General features: G+C 39.5%; 1 protein-coding gene across 1 annotated transcript in view; it reads left to right on the top strand.

Annotated features, from left to right (window-relative positions):
- The window catches only part of bcan (brevican), a 28,686-nt gene extending 6,048 nt beyond the window's left edge, over window positions 1-22,638 (top strand). Inside the window, exons 2-15 of the mRNA XM_061717361.1 lie at window positions 1,545-1,627; window positions 4,989-5,381; window positions 6,094-6,268; window positions 6,526-6,653; window positions 7,898-8,191; window positions 9,378-10,271; window positions 11,181-11,906; window positions 13,173-13,409; window positions 14,989-15,093; window positions 15,199-15,357; window positions 18,461-18,543; window positions 18,745-18,889; window positions 18,966-19,148; window positions 21,416-22,638. Of these exons, the coding sequence (XP_061573345.1) occupies window positions 1,545-1,627; window positions 4,989-5,381; window positions 6,094-6,268; window positions 6,526-6,653; window positions 7,898-8,191; window positions 9,378-10,271; window positions 11,181-11,906; window positions 13,173-13,409; window positions 14,989-15,093; window positions 15,199-15,357; window positions 18,461-18,543; window positions 18,745-18,889; window positions 18,966-19,148; window positions 21,416-21,528 (3,718 nt within the window). The 3' untranslated portion in view covers window positions 21,529-22,638. The remainder of the gene's footprint in view (window positions 1-1,544; window positions 1,628-4,988; window positions 5,382-6,093; window positions 6,269-6,525; window positions 6,654-7,897; window positions 8,192-9,377; window positions 10,272-11,180; window positions 11,907-13,172; window positions 13,410-14,988; window positions 15,094-15,198; window positions 15,358-18,460; window positions 18,544-18,744; window positions 18,890-18,965; window positions 19,149-21,415) is intronic.
- The last annotated feature ends 640 nt before the right edge of the window (window positions 22,639-23,278 follow it).

The raw sequence follows: 23,278 nt of genomic DNA on the forward strand, positions 1-23,278 counted from the left end.
GACGTGGGAAGTCGAGTACACAATCTGTTCTGCCGTTGAGTGTTTGAGCTCCTTTGATTGTTATTTGTAGGCAAATAACATAAAAAAAAATTGTTTGCCTTTTTTTAAAAGGTGAACTTCTGTTGTCATGTTTAGTGACCAAAAATAAAATACAACAAATGAGATAAAAATAAAACGGTTGTCATCTTTTTTTGTTTTATTTTGTTTGTTTGATTAGAAAAAAAAAAAAGAAAAAAAGAAGCCAGCTCATGACACACACATTAATTTTAGCAGTTGTGTGAACCTCATCAAGAAATCAGCCAACAGGGAGGTTATCTACCTGTTTGTTATTCCTCCACCAGTGCATGGTTGCAGGTGATTGGGACTTTATGTCTTTGGGCCTGTTTGTCAGCAAGATTATGCAGAAACTACCCTGCTAAATTTCCGGACTGTCTTAAAGAGTTGTAGCATGGGCAAAGGAAGAAATGATGGGGCAGACTGGGCTCACTTTTACGAGCATTGCTAAATATAGATTGGCATTCACTCAAAGACCAACCGTGCCGTTATCTCTCAGCTCTCGTGCCCCATTACCCAGCTTTCAGACATAAATCCTGTTTAAGTTTGTATCACAGGGGGAGGAATGAATTACCACTAACCTTCAGACTCAAGTCCAGTACCAGTCAAAGGTCTGAACACTGAACTCACTCAAAAATGAAAGAGTAGCTTTCTCCAAACATTTGACCAGAGGTGTCAAAAGTATTCGCAATCATTACTCAGGTAGAAGTATAGATACTAGAGTTTAAAAATACTCCTGTAGAAGTTGAAGTATCAACTCAAGTTTTTTACTCTAGTAAAAGTATAAAAGTACTGGTTTCAAAACTACTTAAGTATAAAAGTAAAAGTAATGTAAGGGGGAAAAAGCCATTAAGGACAAAAGCCATTGAAAATGAATGCATCTTAGTATAATGCAAATATATTAAAGAACCATATATGTGTACTATTGAGCATTAACATGTGTTTCAGAGAGCAGAAGATATGATGACTAGTTGCCTATAAGTATTGTAATGGTGCAAAAAGTCAAACTTCAGAGGCATGTAATCATTTATCCTAACCTTTATTGGAATTACATCCAAGTTTAGTTGCAGGAATCTGAGGGAACGGATGTAAGAACAAAACTGGACAAGAACATCTGAAACAACCACAACCAAATTCACTCTATCCGGATGGTGCAATTTAACTGGATAGTTTTTTTTTTAAAGGCCGAAATGAAATAAAGTAATGAGGCTGTTTTTAAAATGTAAGGAGTAAAAAGTACAGATAATTGCGTGAAAATGTAAGGAGTAAAAGTAAAAAGTCGTCTGAAAAATAATTACTCCAGTGAAGTATAGATAACCAAAATTTCGACTTAAGTAAGGTAACGAAGTATTTGTACTTTGTTACTTGACACCTCTGCATTTGACTGGCACCATACATAGAGTTTTCTCTGCAAAAGTTTCATCCAGACTCTGTAATTCAAGTTCAAATGCTGTGCCTCCCCCTCCTCCTCCTCTTGTTTTGTCTTGTAGGCGGGATGCGCCTCCACCTGTGCTGCTGTTTGCCATCTGCATCCTCGTCCTGCCGTTGCCCTCGACTCCCCACCACGAGTCAGGTATGCACCTCTCCCTCTCTGTCCCCGTCACCTCCAACACTGCTGTCTGCCGTTGACATCTATAATTCCATTACATATTGTGACCTCCGACATTTTGGGGCAGCAGGGCGGTCTCTGATCGTTTCCTGTAGTTTACTGTTTTTGCTGAGACATACACTCTGGTCATTCTGGAGGGCGTCTGAGTGCCCCTGCTGAAAATCCAAACAAACTTGACATAAATTTGTAACTGTCTTAACACCTGGCTTGTATACCTAGCTGGAGGGTTGTGAGGTAACTTCTAAACTGTTTTGCCGCATTGTGATGTCTAAAGCAATGTTAGCCGCTCACGGAGAGTGTTTTCTTAACAGAAGCTTAGTCTACTTAAGTGTGGGAATAGTTTGACTTGTATTAGTGCTTCCCAGAGACTCTCTTATCTTATGTTGGTGGGGATCATTCCTGTTCCCATAAGACCACTGTCTGAGAATGCAGCACACTTCTGCTGTGCGTCGCAACATAGACTGGCACATTGAGGACTCTCTATTTCTGCATTACCTTTTTTTCTTATTTACTCACGATATATCCATTGTCTTTCTAACAGTCTACAATATTATAGTGACAAGCTGGAATTTAAAAAAAATGCTACTGTACATTTGCTCTGCAGTTTGCTCTTTACACCACAATGTGATAACCTACTGAAACAGGCAGCTACTGCAGTGCATGTCAGGGTAGGTGTGAAAAGGCAAATAGATTTCTTACAATCTTACCTTTGACTAGGCCTGTGTTGAAAAAATCGATTTCCCAATTCTAAATCGATTCTCATATTAATTCCTAAAAATCGATATGAATATGTATTGTGTCTCACAACTCTTAGTGAGTGGCCCTCAACTTTTTATTATTGCCAATTTTATTAATGTATAATGATATTGTACGCTGGGGGGTGACACATAAATAAAGCTTTATCTATCTATCTATCGATTCATATGTCTAAAGATCGATTTTTTTTTTTCATCATTACATTACAACTTTAGGTTATTTTTTTGTTTATCCCCAAAAAAGGATGTTTTGTTGGACACGAGAATAACTGGTGCCAAGTTTTTGCCTTTAAATATGTTTAAAGGTATGAAAACATTAAAGTGTTTGGTTATAATTGCAGAAATTGTCTATATTTCATTACTTTATATACTGTCTTGGTGTTACATTTGCAAAAAATGCTAAAAACCAAATGCTCAAAAATTAAAAACCAAAATAGACCGAAAATGGAACAAATAAAAACAGAATGTGGGAAAAAATAAAACCAATTTCATCCGTCTCTGTTTGCTGCCCTGGATCTGTTTGATAATTCTGACCCACATGATGTTTCTGAAAGCAGTTCTATCAGCATTCTGGGAGCTGATTGGTCCTTACAGCATCATTAGCTGCCAATACTTGCTGTTCAATCTCAATATAATACTAGTAGTAATATTTTGCATAACTGCAGTCATATAATTCATGCAACAGCTCAAAAAACAGTTTTAATAACACTAACCCAAATCAATATCGGAATCGAATCGGATCGAATCAAATCTTGATAATCGATTCTGAATCTTAAGAATCGGAATCGAATCGATTCTTGACATTTGAATCGATCCCCAGCCCTACCTTTGACCTGCTCTTACTTTCATAATGAACCTGCATGGTATCTCTAGCATGACTCCGACTCAGAACTGCCTCAAGTTGATACCTTAGCATGATGTCTTTCTGCAAATGATGCTACCTGGTGACTTTCAGGGGGGATTTGTCAGCTTAATTTCTTTTAACTTTAGACTGGTTATTTTTTACTACATTCAGTCTTAATTTTAAAGTATGCTTAGATGTTTTTGAAACCATATACACATGCAGTAATCACATAAAATGCAGTGTACAGTATGCACGACATACTGCTCTGATGGTCACAGTTAGTACTTAGTAGGCCAGTGATTATGCAGTGGCACAAAGAGAAGCTGATCACATGCCTGTGTTGACTGCAAAATAGGATACAGGTTTACAAGGTAGACTGGTCAGTGGCAGCCTGGGGATTTTTCTACACCATGTTGGTATTTCTTGCATAATAACATTGTACAGGCGCATCCTGTACGACGGAGTATTAGGGCCAAACTAAGACAAAAAAAAGCAAATTACTAAAATAAAGTCATAGAATTACCAGAATAAAGTCATAATGTTGTGAGAATAAAGTTGTAATATTACGAGAATAAAGTCGTAATATATAATATAATATATAAATATAACTTCACAAGATATTCCTCATTTTAACACAGGGAGAAGATGCTTTTCCTGTTAGAGTTCTCATAAATTACCACTTTATTCTTGTAATATTACGACTTTATTCTATTATGACTTTATTCTCGTAATGTTACGACTTTATTCTCGTAATATTACGACTTTATTCTCGTAATGTTATGACTTTATTCTCATAATATTACGACTTTATTCTATTATGACTTTATTCTCGTAATGTTCTGACTTTATTCTCGTAATGTTACGACTTTATTCTCATAATATTACGACTTTATTCTATTACGACTTTATTTTCACAACATTATGACTTTATTCACGTAATTTTACGACTTTATTCTTATAATATTACGACTTTATTCTATTACGACTTTATTCTCGTAATGTTACGACTTTATTCTCGTAATGTTACGACTTTATTCTCGTAATATTACGACTTTATTCTATTACGACTTTATTTTCGCAATATTACGACTTTATTCTATTATGACTTTATTCTCGTAATGTTACGACTTTATTCTCGTAATATTACGACTTTATTCTCGTAATGTTATGACTTTATTCTCATAATATTACGACTTTATTCTATTATGACTTTATTCTCGTAATGTTACGACTTTATTCTCGTAATGTTACGACTTTATTCTCATAATATTACGACTTTATTCTATTACGACTTTATTTTCACAACATTATGACTTTATTCACGTAATTTTACGACTTTATTCTTATAATATTACGACTTTATTCTATTACGACTTTATTCTCGTAATGTTACGACTTTATTCTCGTAATGTTACGACTTTATTCTCGTAATATTACGACTTTATTCTATTACGACTTTATTTTCGCAACATTATGACTTTATTCACATAATTTTACGACTTTATTCTCATTATATTATGACTTTATTCTCGTAATGTCAATTTTTTTTTTGTCTTAGTTTGGCCCTAATACTCTAATGTTGACTATTGTGTCCTATGTTTTTTTTTGAGTGTTCAAAAACTCCCCTGATTATGAGTTCATGTTGGTCTTGGTCCCATTGATCTCGTTTGACTCTCAGTAGAAATGAGAAACCATATTTCAACACGTCTTCCTTTCCTCTCCTCAGATGATTCAAAGCTCCTCCAGGTAACCATCCCCATCGACTCGCCCATGATTGCGGTTCTGGGTAATAATCTGACTTTGCCCTGCCTGGTTTCTCTGACCCACCCGCCACCGACACCTTCCTTCACCGGCCGCCACGCCGTGCTGTCTGTGCCCCGGGTCAAATGGAGCTTCCTGACTCACAGTCAAGAGACGGAAATCCTGGTTGCTCGCGGGGACAAGGTGAGAGTCAGCGAGGCCTACAAAGACCGAGCCTCGCTCCTCAATTACGCCTACTCCCCCGCGGACCTCACCCTCCGTCTGGAGGGCCTGCGGAAGAACGACACCGGCTTCTACCGCTGCGAGGTGCAGCAGGGCCTGGAAGACGCTCATGATGTGGCTCAGATCCAGGTCAAGGGTGAGACAAGCATACATTATCATTTTTATTTTACAAAAAAAAAAAAATCTTATGAAAACTCATTTCATTTTCATTTCATTTTATTCTTTATTTCATTCAAAAAAAATAAAACAATTCAATACAAATACAAATGTTCTTAAATTGTGAATGAAAAGGGAGCAGAAAGAAGAAGAATCTTATCTGATCTGCCCCTTTTTCCAAGAATTAACTTCACAAATAACATAAATAAAAAAAAACAACAACTAAGTGAATAAAAAAACTAAAATAAAATAAAATTACCGTCTATGGGTATGTCAATCAAACTTAACTAACATATTTCATTATATTTACTTAACATACAGGCTTTAATTGTTCTTTTGAATGTAATGTTTGATTTGGATTCTTTGTTTTTTTATTCAGATTGTTCCATAAACTGATTTCTTTCACAGAAACACAACGTTCCATCAATTTTTTCCTGCATCTTGGTTTAAAAAAAATCTCTGTTCCTTTTAAGTGAAATGAAAACTTTATGAAATTTATGAAAACTCATAAGTTAAGAAATCACACATTTCAACAGATGGCAGTCTCTTCCTCCAGCAATGGGAATATTATCATATGCCGTTGCATGCTTGACCAGGAACTGAATTAAAAACAGCCAATAGACAATCTGACAATTCTCTGGTTTGAGCTGCTCACTAAAAACTTAACACATTTCTTTTTCTGCACTTTCCAGGTGTCGTGTTCCATTACCGGGACGCGTCCAGCCGGTATGCCTTCACGTTTGAGCAGGCCGTGGAGGCTTGCGAGGATATTGGAGCACATATTGCCACCCCAGAGCAGCTTTATGCAGCCTATCATAGCGGATATGAGCAGTGTGATGCAGGCTGGCTCTCCGATCACTCAGTGAGGTCAGGACTTGACAGAAAATGGTCCAACAAGACACGTTGCTTCACACCCTTCATCCTCTGGGCTTGCAAATTCACTTTCAGCTTCTCCTGCCTCTCGGCATAAACTCTTCTTATGTATTCAATCACCGCACATCACAGATTGATGGCTAGCTGTGGATGTTTAATTTCATCTCATACCAGACTGTCAGAAAGGACCCTGTCGTCATTACAGAAGAACAGACAGTTGACCTTGAATGAAAGTTACTTTGTGTCCACAGATATCCCATCCAGATGCCAAGAGACGGCTGTTTTGGAGATATGGATGGCCTACCAGGAGTGAGAAACTATGGAGAGCTAGAGTCTGATGAGCTCTATGACGTCTACTGCTATGTGGAGAATATTCAGGGTAACACAGGCTCACGGGAAAAATAAAACATTTGATGAAATTTGAAGATGAAGTAATAATCAAGGCGACATCAGTGGTTTAAGTGATCCCTGCTGACTTTTTTGTATTTTTTATTTTCTGATAAATCCAATCTGGAAATGACTGGATTTAATTGATAATAACAAGACTTCCTGCTTTATTCAATGACTATTAGTATAATATGGATAAATGAAAAAAAATGAGTTAATTAAAAGTTAAATTATCATCAGATTGCAACTAATGTTTGCAAGATTGTATACTCAAACAGGAATAGCGCTAATAAAACCCAGGAAGTTTCTGGTACCGAAGACTTTTTGTCATCGGATTCAACATATTTTTATATTTGTGTGCAGATTTGTGTTGATGGAGGTTCAATGAAACCTCATCCTTCAGCACAAAATGATGAAATAATAGCGTTCCTTCAGACTTTTCAGCTTCTGTTATTTCTTTAACCTCGTACTAAAGTCATTTATCATCTTATAATTTACCTTTTTCATTTTATTTTTTGGGGGATGATTGAGGTTTGTAAACATATGTAACTTGAATACAAGAGCAATAATTATCAGAACAGAAGAATAGCACTCAGCCATAGATTGTAGGATAAATATTAGATGTTTTTTGTGATTACAAATTTTCATTTTATATTGATTTATAAATATTCAAAGACTAATATTTTAACATTATCTCTTTTTTTCATGGACATAAGGTAAACCAAGTTTTTAGTTATTTTCTTACAATAAAATGTAATTAAAGAAAAAGAAAAAGATAGCTTGAATTTGTAATGTAATCAGATAGGAGCATTGTGAATCAGAGTTGCAGTGATTCAAGAAAACAGTGTCATTACCCACATCTGATATATAGTGTACATCATGCCATTATAAAAGAAAAGTACACATTGAAGCACTCCCCAGTAAAGATTTTACAGTTGAATGGATGCAAGATCAGGTGGAAGGACTGAAACCAGGGACAATAAAGCTATTACAGTAACACACTTTTGGTCTATGAACAAAATGTTTAATGATTATATGATCATGATGAATATTTGTTCAGCTTTTTATGGTCAAATAGTTACAGAAAATCTTTATTGCTCTCCAACTAGGCGATATTAATGCGTTAATCCCACCACTGAATGACAAAGTAAACTAGTTTTGACAAAACTATCAGCCTGGTCTGATAAAACTGTGATTTTCTCATTTTAATAAGTAAAATGGTTTACCTGTTTACAGGTGAAGTGTTCCATGGGTTGCTCCACCAGCGTTTCACCTTCTGGGAGGCCAAGGCCTTCTGCGTGAGCCACGGCGCGGAGCTGGCCACCACAGCTCAGCTGTACGCAGCCTGGAACGATGGGGTGAACCACTGCACCCCGGGGTGGCTGGCAGACGGGAGTGTGCGCTATCCCATCGTCATCCCGAGAGAGCGCTGTGGAGGTGGTGAACCCGGCGTGAAAACTGTCTATCGGTTCAGCAACCAGACGGGCTTCCCTGAGACTGACTCCCGACACGGCGTCTACTGCTTCAGAAGTAAGCTTTTGGTTTCCTTCTCCGACGTCCTTGGTCATTCTTAAAGGGGACCTATTATGAAAAACACGTTACTTCTTGCTTTAACATATATAAAGTGGTCTCCCCTCAGCCTGCCAACTCAGAGAAGGAGGAAAGCAACCAAATTCTGCAGTGTCTGTACAGCCGCCCGGATGAGCCGTCCAGTGTGATGTGGATCTACGAGCCGTTCAGATTCTGCTCCCGTCCTTACGTAACGACGGGCGCGATTTACATAGGTTGGCCTCCCGTGCGTGAAACCACGCCCACAACTAACTCCGCCGGACGGAGCTTCCGCCATTTTTCCGTAGCGGTGTATCGCGTCATTCAGGCAGCCAATCAGCACAGAGCCTCATTATCATAGCCCCGCCCACTCAGAATCCTGCATAGATAATGAGGTCAGAGCCTTTTATAATAGATCCATGGGTCAGAGACGTTCAATAAACGAGACAGCCCACTACGGTTCGGTTTCCTGTATCTTTGCCACGTGACTGCCACGCCCCTTTAGGAGACAGGAAGTAGGTCCTGAGTCTATTGAGTCCTATGGGAAAAGTGACCGTGAGCACAGATTATTACCAATTCCTTCGCCCCATAGTAACCTAAGTAAATATGGGACCCATCTTTCAAAAGCCACAAACCTTCTGAACATTCTGACACCAAAATGGCAATTTTCAGACCGACAGATTAGGAGAAAATGAACTTTGTTTGAGACCTGTCTCTGTCTGAGCAACACACTCTCGCGAGATTTGGCTCTCATCGTAAAATGAAGTTTAAAACTAAAATAAAACTTGCTTCTTTGCTTAATAATACTGTTATTTTTATTATTTAAGTCTTTTTGTTTTATGTTCCAAAACGATGTGGGGAGAGGGGTGACGACGCCCACTTAGGAGACAGGAAGTGTATACCATTTCATACCATTGGCAGTAACGGTAATGCGCTATCTTCTGTATAGAGGATCTTTCATGAGGTTAGAGAATGGGATGATAAAGACATGGCTCAGAGGCTGAATTTCTAATTTATTTAGCAAAAACAATCAAAAGCTTGTTTTTAAGACATTCAAGGCCTGTTTAAAATAGGTATTAGATGCCATAATAGGTCCCCTTTAATATCACGAGATGGCTCAAAAGGTTGTGCCGGCATAAGATTATTGCTGTCATGCTCTTTTTTCCAGGTGATCACGGCCCTTACACTGAACCTCCCCAAGACTTCCTCCCCACTGAGCCAGAGGACATTGGACAGGACATTATATTCTTAACCACACAGGGCGATGAGCATGTGAGCGAGGCGACTCCAGGGGCGGCTGAAGAGATACAGAATACCCAGCAAACAGATTCACTAACAGAGGGCACTGTGGACACTCAGTCCCCGAGCACGGGCTACGATCAGGACCCACTGTTCACGGAAGATCCTCAGTTGTTGACGTCCCTGCCTGAGCATCAGGAGAACTTGACCTTCCATGAAACCTGGGAAATCATCAAGAAGGTCAGCTTCCCCGACGCCTATCAGCCAGCACCTGAAGAAAACCCCGACCCGGATCATGAAGAGTCTTACTTCCCCTCAACACCCTCTTCTAACCTTCATGACTTAGCCGCGCTTCAAAACTCCACCACACCCCCCACTACTGTGGAAACCTCCGATATCACAGATCCCACAGAAGATCCTACGTTTGGGACCGAAATCCTGGATATGTTCAGTATAAATATCACATATGAAACTGACGTAGAGGAGGATCATGAGAGGGAGAGTGATCTCCCGGTTTCACAGGAGGACTATACTCCAGAGTCCCGCCTGGAACACACCTCTGTCAGTGACGCTCCAGGAGAGGAGCTGGAGGAGATTCAGGTTACGCCAACTTCATCTCACACGGAGGAAGGAGAAGATCACGTCACCGCTCAAATGCCATTTCCTGATAACAGCACATCTGTGAACCGTCCAGCAGGAGAGAGGTCTCACGAGGAGACGGCCATTCCTTCTCCAGATGAGGAAACACTGAACTCTGGGAATTATAGTCTGATAGGTGTGGACATCTCTGAAACCTCTGAAGTGATGCTTACTTCTGATCCAGGTGAGTAAACATGAACACCTGAAGTGTTAAACTTGATGGAGCAATAAAGACATTCTTACATTCACTGCAGATTTATATGTTTTATTTAACCCTTGTGCTGTCTTTAGGTCAAGGGAGGGGGAAGGGAGAAAAGAAGGAATGAAGGAAGGGAGAAAAGATGGAAGGAAGGAAAGAAGGGAGGAATGGAAGGAAGGGAGAAAGGAGAAAAGAAGGAAAGAAGGAAGGAAGTAGGAAAGGGAGTAAGGAAGGGAGGAAAGATGGAAGGAAGGGAGAAAAGATGGAAGGGAGGAAAGAAGGAAGGAAGTAGGAAAGGGAGTAAGGAAGGGAGAAAAGATGGAAGGAAGGAAGTAGGAAAGGGAGTAAGGAAGGGAGAAAAGATGGAAGGAAGGGAGAAAGGAGAAAAGAAGGAAGGAAGTAGGAAAGGGAGTAAGGAAGGGAGAAAAGATGGAAGGGAGGAAAGAAGGGAGAAAAGATGGAAGGAAGGGAGAAAGGAGAAAAGAAGGAAAGAAGGAAGGAAGTAGGAAAGGGAGTAAGGAAAGGAGAAAAGATGGAAGGGAGGAAAGAAGGGAGAAAAGATGGAAGGAAGGGAGAAAGGAAGGAAAGAAGGGAGAGAGGAAAGAAAGAAGGGAGAAAAGGGAAGAAAGAAGGGAGGGAAGAAGGAAGGAATGGAGAAAATAAGGAAAGAAGGAAGGAAAAGCAAAGAAGGTAAAAAAGGAACGAATGACGAAAGGGAGGTAGGAAGAAAAAGGAGTAAAGGAGGGTAAAAAAGGACGAAAAGAGGAAGGGAAGAAGGAAGAGAGAGCATGGCAGGAGGAAAGAAGGATAGAAGAATTGGGTCATTCTGACCCAAAGACAGCACAAGGGTTAATTCTCTGGAGAAGTGAATTGATATTTGTGATTGTGTAACAGGTCATGATGCCACTCACACGCCCTCAGGCGTTGTAACAGAGTCCTCTGCCCCCCTGAAACACGATGATGAGGAATTCAGTAGCACCTCAGAGGAAGAATCACCGGACGACCCAGGAGAGCAAAGTGGGCACATGCATCCAGCAGAAATCCCAGACTCCCAGACGTATTCCAGCCTTGATGCTCCTGTCCTAAAAAACCATCCATTCACGTTGTTGGCATCCCCAGTTTCCGTTACCTTGGCTCCACCTTCTGTGGAAGTGGAGGTCAGCTCTCCAGAGACTCTGACTTTCCTACCTGAAAGTCATGTTTCATCAGAGCCTGAACTTCTGGAGGACATTCAGGATGAACTCCACCAGGAGGGGTCGGGAGAACACCCGACAGTGTTCCACACAACAGCCCACCATATCCCAGACAGCAGTCCGGAGGAGAGGGAAACGGACTCCGGTGAAGGATCAGGTGAATCGTCCGGAGTAAACCCTCAGGTGAAACCAGACCTCCTCTCGACAACTTTCTCAGCAGACCACACATCCGATGGAAGTGTTGGCGAGACAGGCACGGATGCACCTCTGCCGTCTGAGAAGAGATTCACACTGGTCCCTTATCTGACCCTCCAACCCGACTGGGAACCGGAGCCTTCGTCCTCCACGCTGCAGGAGTCCCGCTCTGACCGGGAGTTCAGCGCTGACTCTCCTGTCACGGAGTCTGACGACATCTCTACGGAGCAAGGTATCACCACGAGCACAGTTTATCTGTTTTCTTCATCAGACGGTTGGTTCCTGCAACCTGTGAGTGAATGAATCTGGTTTGACAGGCGAGGATTGGGTTTGGACCATTATGCCACTTTTATTTTATAGTGGTCATACTTAAATCATAAACAATGTGCATTATTTATAATTGTTGCTATATATAAAGATATATCAATATATTTGTACATATTGCAATATATAGCTATAAATAACAATATGCAACAATAAGAAAGTCACGGGTAGCAACAATAAGTAATATATTATATAACATCAGGTGTTAATCACAGCCTGTTTGATCACAACTCTTCCCTTTGAGCAATCCCAGATAAAGTTCTGATCATACTGATTTCCCCGGGAGATGAGCTGCATCAATCTCAGAGCACAAATATGTTGATTATTATTATTATTATTATTATTATTATTATTATTATTATTATTATTATTATATTATGTGGAAATATAAAGATACTCAATCAGAGGGCAAGCTAATTGATTACAAACTGAATTACCTATAAAAATGCATGTAAAATGTATGTACTGTCTCAGAAAATTAGAATATTGTGATAAAGTTCTTTAATGTCTGTAATGCAATTACAAAAATGTCATACATTCTGGATTCATTACAAATCAACTGAAATATTGCAAGCCTTTTATTATTTTAATATTGCTGATCATGGCTTACAGTTTAAGATTAAGATTCCCAGAATATTCAAATTTTTTGAGATAGGATATTTCTAGTTTTCTTAAGTTGTAAGCCATGATCAGCAATATTAAAATAATAAAAGGCTTGCAATATTTCAGTTGATTTTTAATGAATCCAGAATGTATGACATTTTTGCATTACAGAAAATAAAGGACTTTATCACAATATTCTAATTTTCTGAGACAGTCCTGTATAATATACATTTCCAAAAAGAGACATTTGCAAAACATGTCTGATTTTGAGGAGGTCCTTCCCTCACAAACTCACATTATAACATGTTAAATCCATGTAAAACCTTCCCCGAAACATTATTATTATTTCTTTCATCTACCATGTTTGTTGCTTTTAAGTACAAAAGAATTAGGAAGATTTCCAATGTTTGCAGTCAGGACTCCTCGAAGGTTTAGGAAGAAAAACCTTTCTAGTTTTTATGATTTTTACTTTACTTTTTGGTGTTTCTCAAAAGTGTGTCAGTTCCAGTTTTTATTTAACTTTGGTGTAGTTCTGTTTCATTGTCAACATGAAATGGGTCTGTTTTACCAGAGCACGCATCCGGGGGAAATGAGAGTGAACCCGGTACAGACGAGCCCTCAGGTAAAATCTGCATATGGCCTCCTGATGATGAGGAGGCCTCCAGTCCGCCTCCCACCACCGACTCCACTGACGTGAACATCGCCGCTCCTACGTTGCTCCCTGACACGCTAAGGAGAGACAACGGGGGGAAGACAGCCTCCCCATGTAGTCCGAAAGTTTCTGCAACAAAGCAAGGAGGCCTTCCAGGTATTTGTACTGAGTTGGGTAAATTGCAGCTGATGGTTAGAGAAAACGCAGGAGATGCTAGTTTGCTCTACTGTTGTTGTGGGAAGGGGGGAGTATGTTTTTCCTTCACAGAAACCCAGTAAATCAAAGGATTTACTGTGATTTAGCAGCTCAAGCAGGTTCAGAACAACAGATGGATTAGCCTCCTACTCTGAATTAATACCCATACAGGAATAATTCATAACAGGCTCTCAATTTAAGTCTGTTCGCCGTGTCACATGAGGAGGGTTTTAATATCAATGCACTTTTACGTCAGTGGAAAATCTATTCAATTGGCAGACACCTTTGTTTGAGTGATGTAACCGTTATTTCATGTTTTTTTTTTAAGAAAAAAGTTTTATGTGGGTATTTTCCAGTGATTATGACTTAAGCAGCACCAAAATTACTTTTGTAATCTTTAGCTCAGGGTGCAAAGTTAGGTCACCTTTGTGATACTGTCCAGTATTTACACTTGCTTTTCTCATTTTCTCTTCTTTAATTGATTTCTTAAGTCTCAAGTCTCATTTTGTATGATGTCCACACCAGCTCTGCTTCTCTTCATCATTACTGATGTGTTTTAATTGTTGCTGTATAGTTACACATTTTTCATAAGAGACAACTGGGATGGGAGTCCAAAACCGGTTTGGGTTGTTTTTGCCAAAATTAGAGACAGGAGTCAGCGAGAGCGAGAGGAATTCTGTTAAAACAATCAAATATGTATCCTAAAACTTATCAAATATTCTTTTAAATGGAGGTGAAACTGAGATGTTAATGAGGAAAACTCCTTGTTTTTCTACATCCTTTAAATAATGAAAAGAGCTCCAGACTGAACCATGTTAGTGCGGTAATTCTTAGACTGTAAACTTACTATTTGGAAATATAGTGTTTCTTTTATACAACTATGAAATAGAAGTGTTAAGTTTACTTTACTGTTAACTTAGATATAAATACATACATATGTCCATCCCTCTGTTTTCTGTTTCCACTTGATTGGATTCAAGGACCTGAGGGTTTTGCTTGACTTTATCTCGGCTGTCTTTGTGCAGAAGGCAGAGGTAACTCTGATCATCCAGTCCAGGCCCGTCCATACACACATAATAAGTTTTATTATTATTTCAGTCATAAAAGTTTATGAAAGAAAAATGTACTTAACCATAAAGGAAGTTGCATAAAAACGGATTTGTAACAGTTAAACTTGAATAAAAATATCGCTGTGCTGATCAGTAGTCAAACCTGATGTAACAGCGCCATCTGCTGGTGACTCTTGTTATGACCAGTTTTTTTTTTAAACTGTGTATTCAATATTTAAAAGTCCCGTCACTGTGCAACCTGAGATTATGAGAGTAAAGGTGGAGCAGAAATGAAGAAAATACATTTTGTTCGTGAGCAGCAGAGAAATAATTCAATATCTTAGAATGCAAGAAGGGAAACTGATCTGAAATTTGGTGCACAAGAGTCAAATAAAACTTTATTTTGCTTTCTGGATGGCAGCAGAGTTATAAAGACTGTGGTATTATTTTATTTAGTGTACGTTATGTGCTTGTCCTCTGTCTGCTTGTAGAGTCTTGCCTGGAGAGCCCATGTTTGAATGGAGGCACTTGTGTTGATGGAGAAGTAATAAGCTGCATTTGTTTGCCCGGTTATGGAGGAGACTTGTGTCAGAAAGGTGTAGTAGCAGCTCTACAAACATTTAGAAGTCTTCGTTTATAATTCAGACTTCTGATCATTTCAGCATGTGTTTCTGTGCCGTCTTATCATCTGTCTCTCTCAGATGTGGAGGAGTGTGAGCTCGGCTGGGACAAGTTTCAGGGCTTTTGTTATCGTCACTTCAGCAAGCGGCAGACCTGGGAGACGGCTGAGCAGCACTGCCGGATGTGTGGGGGACATCTGCTCTCGGTCATGACTCCTGAGGAGCAGCACTACATCAACGGTAAAGCATGCAGAAGCTGACACTTTCAAGGTTTTCATAAACTGGAGGCAAAATAATAGTAATAATGTGACATAATGAATTAGTTATTATTTATTGGGGCCAAAACAACAGTGAACAAGTAAATCTGGCAAATACAGCACACGACCTTGTTTCAAATTGACTGAACATCTTAAAAGCAACATTTCCTAGTCTTAGTTTAGGAATTATAATGCATACAGTATAATATTGGCTTTTGAAGGACAAAAAAGGGTCTTTGTGCACCAGAAAAGCCTTAATCTCAGATCCTGAAGGGTCCTTCAAAGCTTCACAGCCCACCACCACTCACTGCAGGTATCAAAGCAGTGATCTTCCTCCCTGACATTCCTTCGGTTCAGAATTTTTTTCAAACATCCAAAGTGGTCCAATTTGTCTAGACAAGACATAAAGGCGTTTCATGTCTTCCACCTTATGGAATCTTTTTTTTTTCTGAGAACGTGTCATGGTCTTAAAGTCGGTGTAGGTGTTTTGTCTGGAAACAAGGCGATGAGATACTTATCTGACATTCCTCTGGTTCCTTTTTAACGCTGGTGGCAGTTATCGTGAATCGTATTAGGCGATAAGCATCTTCTTCTTCTTCTTTTTTTCCCTTTCGGCTGCTCCCTTCAGGGGTCGCCACAGCAAGTCATCCGTCTCCATCTACCCCTATCCTCTGTATCCTCTTCTCTCCCACCAACCAACCTCGTATCCTCCTTCACTTCATCCATATATCTCCTCTTTGGTCTTCCTCTAGGCCTGGCACTTCCCACTGTAGCATCCTTCTTCCAATAAACTCACTATCCCTCCTCTGTACATGTCCAAACCATCTCCATCTGGCCTCTCTGACTTTTTTCTTCAGAACATTGAACATATGCCGTCCTTCATTCCTGATCCCATCCATCCTCCTCACTCCCAAATACAACCTCAACATTTTCATTTGTGCTACCTCCATCTCTGCTTCCTGTCCGTCCCTTAGTGCCACTGTCTCCAAACCATACTGGTCTCACCACTGTCATGTACAGCTTTGCTGATACTCTCTTGTCACACATCATTCCTGATGTTTGCACACGTTTCTTGACCTCTTTTCCACCCTCTCTTCTCTGACCGTTGACTAAAGGTGCTTAAAATCCTCCACCTTCTTCATCTCTTTTTTGGACTATAAGCCGCACCTACATATAAGCCGCATCCGCTCTACTTTTTAAAAAATAATTAAAAAAAGATATGCAAGCTGCATCCGCTCTATTTAAAAAAAAAGATATTTAGCCGCAGATATTTATGTTGTTAGATTAGATATTTACTACATGTACAGAACGATTTTGAACTGTAAATGATGTACATGTTTGTACCTAAATAGATCCTTTCCTAACAGTGTCTTTTAACACGGCAGCAACTTTGCTGATTAAAACGGGACAGAACCAAGAGAAAATAACCGGTATTTAGTTATCTATTAATCTGTTTGAAATCTGCTTGTACCTACTTCTATCTGCTAAAGAAGAAGTAGCGTATTCTTCTTTGCATTTATTTTGTCTTAATTTTGATTCTAATTCCGGTTAGAGCGCCCCGAGCGGTGGAAGAAAAATGTACAGAATAGCCTTTGTATAACGTGATATGGTTGAAAACCTATGAAAAAAGTAGCGGCTTATAGTCCAGAAAATATGGTACTCTGTCTTGCCGCAGCTAACCTTCATCCTTCTTATGTCCAGTGTATACATCCACCGCTCTAGATGTTCCCTCCACCTGCTTCCTGCTCTCACTACAGATCACAATGTCACCTGCAAACATTGTAGTCCCTGGAGTTTCCTGTTTGACTTCATCTGTCAGTCTGTCCATCAGGAGCAAACAGGAAGGGGCTCATGGCCGATCCCTGGTGCAGTCTCACCTCCATGTTGAACTCTTCTGTCACACCTCACCACCGTTCCTCTCTCCGTACCCTGTCATAAGCTTTCTCTAGATCCACAGAGACAATGAGGTTCCCTCTGGTTTTCTCTGTACTTCTCCATCAACATTCTCAAAGCAAATACTGCATCTGTAGTATTATTTCTTGGCAAAAAGCCATACTGCTGCTCACAAATGGATTATTATAATGGGATTAGGCGATAAACATACTATTACATAAATGCAATCTTGTGATCTTTACTAAAATGTGTATAAAGTTGCTGAACTGTGTATGATAAAGGTTTGTATTTTTTTTAGCACCAACTCTCCTATACAGTATTACATTTAATATAGTAGACTATACTAGTAGTACATTAGTGTGCTCCCTGCAGCTTCCAAAAAGGGATCTCATGTTGGAACTGAACAAATTGAATCTGCCTTTCTTAAATTGTAATAAATTTGTGTGTAAAACTTTTTCATCCTGCTCTGTTTGAAATGTTCAGACATCAATCTCTGAACTAATACCAGATGTAACAGAAAATAGAGAGAACTATAGGCTTTTTTTCTTAATAACAATACACAGACGTGAAGAAAGATATCTATGAGATGACAGTCAGAGATTGGCACAGTAGTGGAGATGCTGGTGGTGGCAGAGCGCTGTTGTCACATGGTTCACTGAGACACCACAGATGAGGAAGAAATAGAGAAAGAAAGATTTGTTCGTGGTGGTGAGGGGAGAGATGGTTTAATCTCGCTCCTACACCTGAGATGTCTCTGCTTCCTCTGCTTCTGGAAATCTCTTACAAAGCAGAAGAAGCTGTCAATCTTATTTTTGATTGCAAATGTTTAAAAATGCCAGAATTACCAGGAGAAAGCTTCCCACAATCAGAGCCAGCGAAGATTAATGTTTCACAAATCAGCAAATCAAAAACTTATGTCATGATGAATGACTTAATAAACATGAAAGTATGAACTATATTACAGCTTAGCTATTTTTATGCTCTTTTTGAATGTTAAATAGGCCATAATAATGTGCTCACTATTACTTTATCAGATGGTGTAATGTTACTGTTCGTTACTATTTACAAGGCCAAAAGCCATCAGTCAATAGTAACGAAGAACCCTTCGTTATGGATTTTACAAGATGATTTTGTTACTTTGTGTGTCTATTTAGTGCATATATTCATAAAACACATGTTCATATTTAATCTAGACAAATACAGAGAATATCAGTGGATTGGGCTGAACGACAAAACCATTGAGGGAGACTTCCGCTGGTCAGACGGGAACCCTCTGGTGAGCTTTACTAATAACAGTTTTTTACATTTTCTTTTTGATCGCACTAACTTTTTCAACTGTTGCCAATGGTTGCTGTCACTTTTTTAGTTTTTAACCTCTTTGAATCTTAAATAATGTCATAAAAGCATAGAAAATCTGTGTTTTAATTGACGTGATACCTGATGTGACTATGTTTTGATGTGCTCACGACTCTGTCAGCTCTATGAGAACTGGTACAAAGGCCAGCCCGACAGCTACTTCCTGTCTGGTGAGGACTGCTCGGTGATGGTGTGGCACGATGAAGGCCACTGGAGCGATGTGCCGTGCAACTACCACCTGTCGTACACCTGCAAGAAGGGGGCCTGTGAGTTCTCCTCATTTTAACTTGAGTGAGGTTTTATAAATAAATGAAATCATCACTGCTGAACTGTTTCCTGCAGCCTCCTGCGGTGAGCCGCCTCAGGCTCGCCACGCCAAAGTGTTTGGGAAGAAGCGGTCTCGCTATGAGACCAACAGCAAGGTGCGGTACTATTGTGAGGAGGGTTTTGTGCAGAAACTCAATCCTGTGATCAAATGTCTACCTGGCGGCCAGTGGGAGGAGCCTCTGATTGCCTGCATATCAAGTGAGTTAAGTTCTTTATTGGTCTTTAGAGTTAATACAGGTGTGTGAGTGATCTGGATAGTTATATGGTTGCATGATACAGTCACATGACTACAGACCATGAGCCAGTGCAGTATTGTGTCTAAACCTCCTCCAGGAACATCTCTGTACCGTTGTTGCTTTTTTACCACCTTTAGTTTCAGATAAAAGTGAGCCACCTTTAGTCTGGTTGAGGTGTATAACATGAAGTAACTGGTGCATTCGTGTTGTTCCGTCCCTACTATTGAAAAACCGCTCCCCTTTTACACCAAACTGGTTCCAGGGCTGGTTCTGGGTTAGAGCCAGACTTAGCACCAGTTCTTTGGTTTTACACAGTCTAAGCACCGGCTCCTGGCTCTCAAAACTGGTGCTAGACAAGAACCAACTCTTTGCTGGTCTAGAGGAAAGAACCACGTTACGTCGGGGGCTACGTGCTTACGTCAAGGGCTGGGAGCGGGGCTGGGGGCGGTGTTACTGAACAACCAAAGCAGAGTAAACACGGAAGAGCGCCATTTTTAAACAACGGAGCGTTGAAGACGGCGGTTAAGTTAGCAGACTCTTTTATTATTACGAGCAAGATCAACTTGCTGGATCACAAACTTTTGCTGTCCAAGAAAGGCTTGAGAAGCAGCAGCAACACTTGCAGCACAGCGTAGTCCTCCATCTTTGTTGTGGTGACTGAATTTGGCGCTAGTTGTACCGGGAAATGGTGACGTACACAGACGTATACCGTAACGTGATGACGTGGCTCTCTGGCCAGCTGCTGGCCAGAACCAGCTTGTGTAAAAGCAAACGGTTCTCAAACGGTTCTTACTTAGAACCAACCGCGAACCGGCTCTAGCACCAGCACTAGCACCAGCCCAAGGGGTAAAAGTGAGTTTGGACTCTGCATCCAGGTCATTTTTTGTAGCAAATGTGTATGGCTTTATAGTACTATGTTAAGAGACTAAGACTAATTGTCACTTATTGTTTTCCTTGTCCTGACTCTCCATTTGTTACTTTTTCTCCTTTTACCCAAATCAAGTCTCTTCATCTCCTCTGTCTTCAGTTGTGTCACGTCAGCTTATTGAGCAGCCTTGAAGAAAGGACTTCTTAATTTGAAATGTGCATGTCGCCTTGACTCCTTTCTCCTCATGTCCATCCCTAAACCTAACCTGTACCTATTTGCATAAGAGCAGAGAAGTGACATCCAATCAATATCAACACTGGAAACACATGCAGAGTATGTTAATGCCAGGTGGGAATAGTCACGCCTAGAGCTGTCCACTTGTTCTCAAACTCTCAGGGTGGATGTTAACTCCAGCTCTAAACTGGGCCTAAGATGCAAAGAGGCTAGTCAGGGGATGAATCACTCCACCTGTGATTCAGATCTGTGATTTTCTACCTTTCTTTCCTAATTACTTCTTCTACCTGTGTTTTGGGGTTCTTTGGTTTTGGTTCCCTGGTTCATCATGAACTCTAGTTTTTGTTTTTCCTGTGTTCCACTAATAAGTTTCAGTTCACCTCAGTTTATTCAGCAGCCTGTCTCTGCTTCACTGGCAGATGCAGTAAACATAATGCTGCAAAATCACCAAAAACTGGGACGAAAGATTTTCAGAAATGTAAAAAAATTTAAATTAAAAAAAGTCATAGAACTTCTGCAGAAATGCTTTAAGATGTACAGCTACAAATTGAAAGGAAACACAAATGAAAATAAATAAATATTCAGGACTGTCTCAGAAAAATAGAATATTGTGATAAAGTTCTTTATTTTCTGTAATGCAATTAAAAAAACAAAAATGTCATACATTCTGGATTCATTAAAAATCAACTGAAATATTGCAAGCCTTTTATTATTTTAATATTTCTGATCATGGCTTACAGTTTAAGATTAAGATTCCCAGAATATTCTAATTTTTTGAGATAGGATATTTGAGTTTTCTTAAGCTGTAAGCCATGATCAGGAATATTACAATAATAAAAGGCTTGCAATATTTCAGTTGATTTGTAATGAATCCAGAATGTATAACATTTTTGCATTAAAGAAATAAAGGACTTTATCACAATATTCTAATTTTCTGAGACAGTCCTGTACAGTATGTAGTGTCTTCTATCACTAGTATTCAGATGTTATAGGAGGGTGATAGCAAACTAGCTGTGTGATCTTTCAAATATTGGTTCTATTCTTTACAAAAACTCATCAGATTAAGCAGATAGTGATTTCACACTTCAGCAACAGGTGTCATCTTATATTTTCTTTATTTCTTTTAGCTCGTCCGGTAGAGGAGGACTACGTTACCTCGCAGCCTGTCCAGCAAGAGGAGGTCGTTGGTGCGGCTGCAGAAAAAGCCTCCCCGCTCTACTGGGACATTAAGTGGAATTAATCAAACCATCCCGCCTTTAAAAAAGAAAGCAAGAAAGAAAACATTCACCCTTCCTGTTTTCCATCTTTTCCTGTGCCTCCGAGGACTGCCCTGTCCAGTTTCTGCTTTGTGTTTAGCTTTTAATAAAAAGTCATGTTGGCGCCACAGTTGCAGTATTCCCGAGCGTTTTGAAAGTGCTGTAATCCAAATACTCGTCTTCCTGCAAAGAGCGAGGTTTGTCTGTAAAGTTTTAACACTTAAGCCCATACTTGTTCAGGTGGTCGTGTGAAAAATAAAATCATTTTTACGCCTGATTACTGTTTACTAAGCAGTGGATTTGGTGTGATAACTGTTTTTTTGGGAGTAGAAGAAATATTGCTGCAAAATTTGAAAAAAGATTTTTTATGCACTTTCTTCTTTTTGTGTAGAAAAATCGCTTGCATCTTAGATAATTACACGTGTGCAATGAATTAAATCATTTTTGAAATACGATTTAGTCATGTACATTTAATGAGTCTGTATAACCTGGAAACACACCAGACTAAACAGAAGTTTTATTAACCGAGCAGATAATAGAGAACTATGTGATATAGAGCTTAAGGGTTTAATAAATATTTAGACACTAATACAATTAAATCATTCAACAAAACATGAATGCTTTTACTAGCTCGAATACACAGTTTAATGATGTTCAGTTGTGTTTTAGGTGGAAGTTGATCGCTAATGCAGCACAATGTATTTTACTGAGTCTGCTAAAAACCTTTTATTCAGCACAGATGCTCAACTTATTCCTGTTATCAGCTGGTCTGACTTCACTGAAACGTTTTTTATGTCACAATCTGCACGTTGTTTTAAAACATATTTCTCCAATAAGGGTCCTGCCGAGGGTAACACAGATTTATCTGATCCAGTAGTTGCATGAGCTTCAGTTTTACCTGATTCATAGACATGACTTCTTTTTCTTTTTTCCTTTTTAAAAAAAACTTAATTGCACATTTCACTTTTAAGCAATAACATATTCTGATATTAACACCAAATTAAACTGATCCGCTGGCTATTAAGCTGATTATCCTTATGCTGCCTGCTGCTGTCCATGTCGTATGAGAAAGAAGCATGATTAACTCTTTCAGGGCTCTGTGGCATCTCAGTTGTGAATATTGGTTTCCGTCATGTACCTGTTTGGGTTTGGATTGTTCAGATGAAAGGATTATTTAATTATGATGGGTTCTCCTCTGTTATCCAACTTAAAGTCACTGAACATTCAATTAATACTTACATTTTTGTTGCAAACATACAACTCGACTTTTTTAATGCACAAAATAACACGAGGGAACGCATGAAATAGAGGAGTGACCTCAAACAGTTAATAGTTATCCAAATACCAGACTGAGCTTGGTAACGCAGCTTTGCCAGTGACGCAGTCATGTGATATGACCCTTATTTTGAATCAGTTCCTTGAGTCTGCAGTAGTGATACTTCAGCTTTTTTATATTTTTTCTTTCCTAAAGAATGCCTTGTCTTTCTTTATGTGAAAGCTTGACATGGCAGGATCAGGCAAGTCAACAAATCTGCTTTGCAGGTTTTCTGAAGAACTGGAAAGATACAGTAAACTTACAGCGATTGCGTCATTCTGACTAACTGATTTAGCTCTGACAACAACTTGTGTTTGATGTTGACAACAAGTTTTTCCTGAACTAGAAACCCCGAAATCCAGTACGCCTTAGTAATGGAGTCTCATGCAAGTTAGGGGTGCCCGCTTTCCTTCAATAAT

The sequence above is a fragment of the Cololabis saira genome, chromosome 3, assembly GCF_033807715.1.
Source record: "Cololabis saira isolate AMF1-May2022 chromosome 3, fColSai1.1, whole genome shotgun sequence".
NCBI lineage: Eukaryota > Metazoa > Chordata > Actinopteri > Beloniformes > Belonidae > Cololabis > Cololabis saira.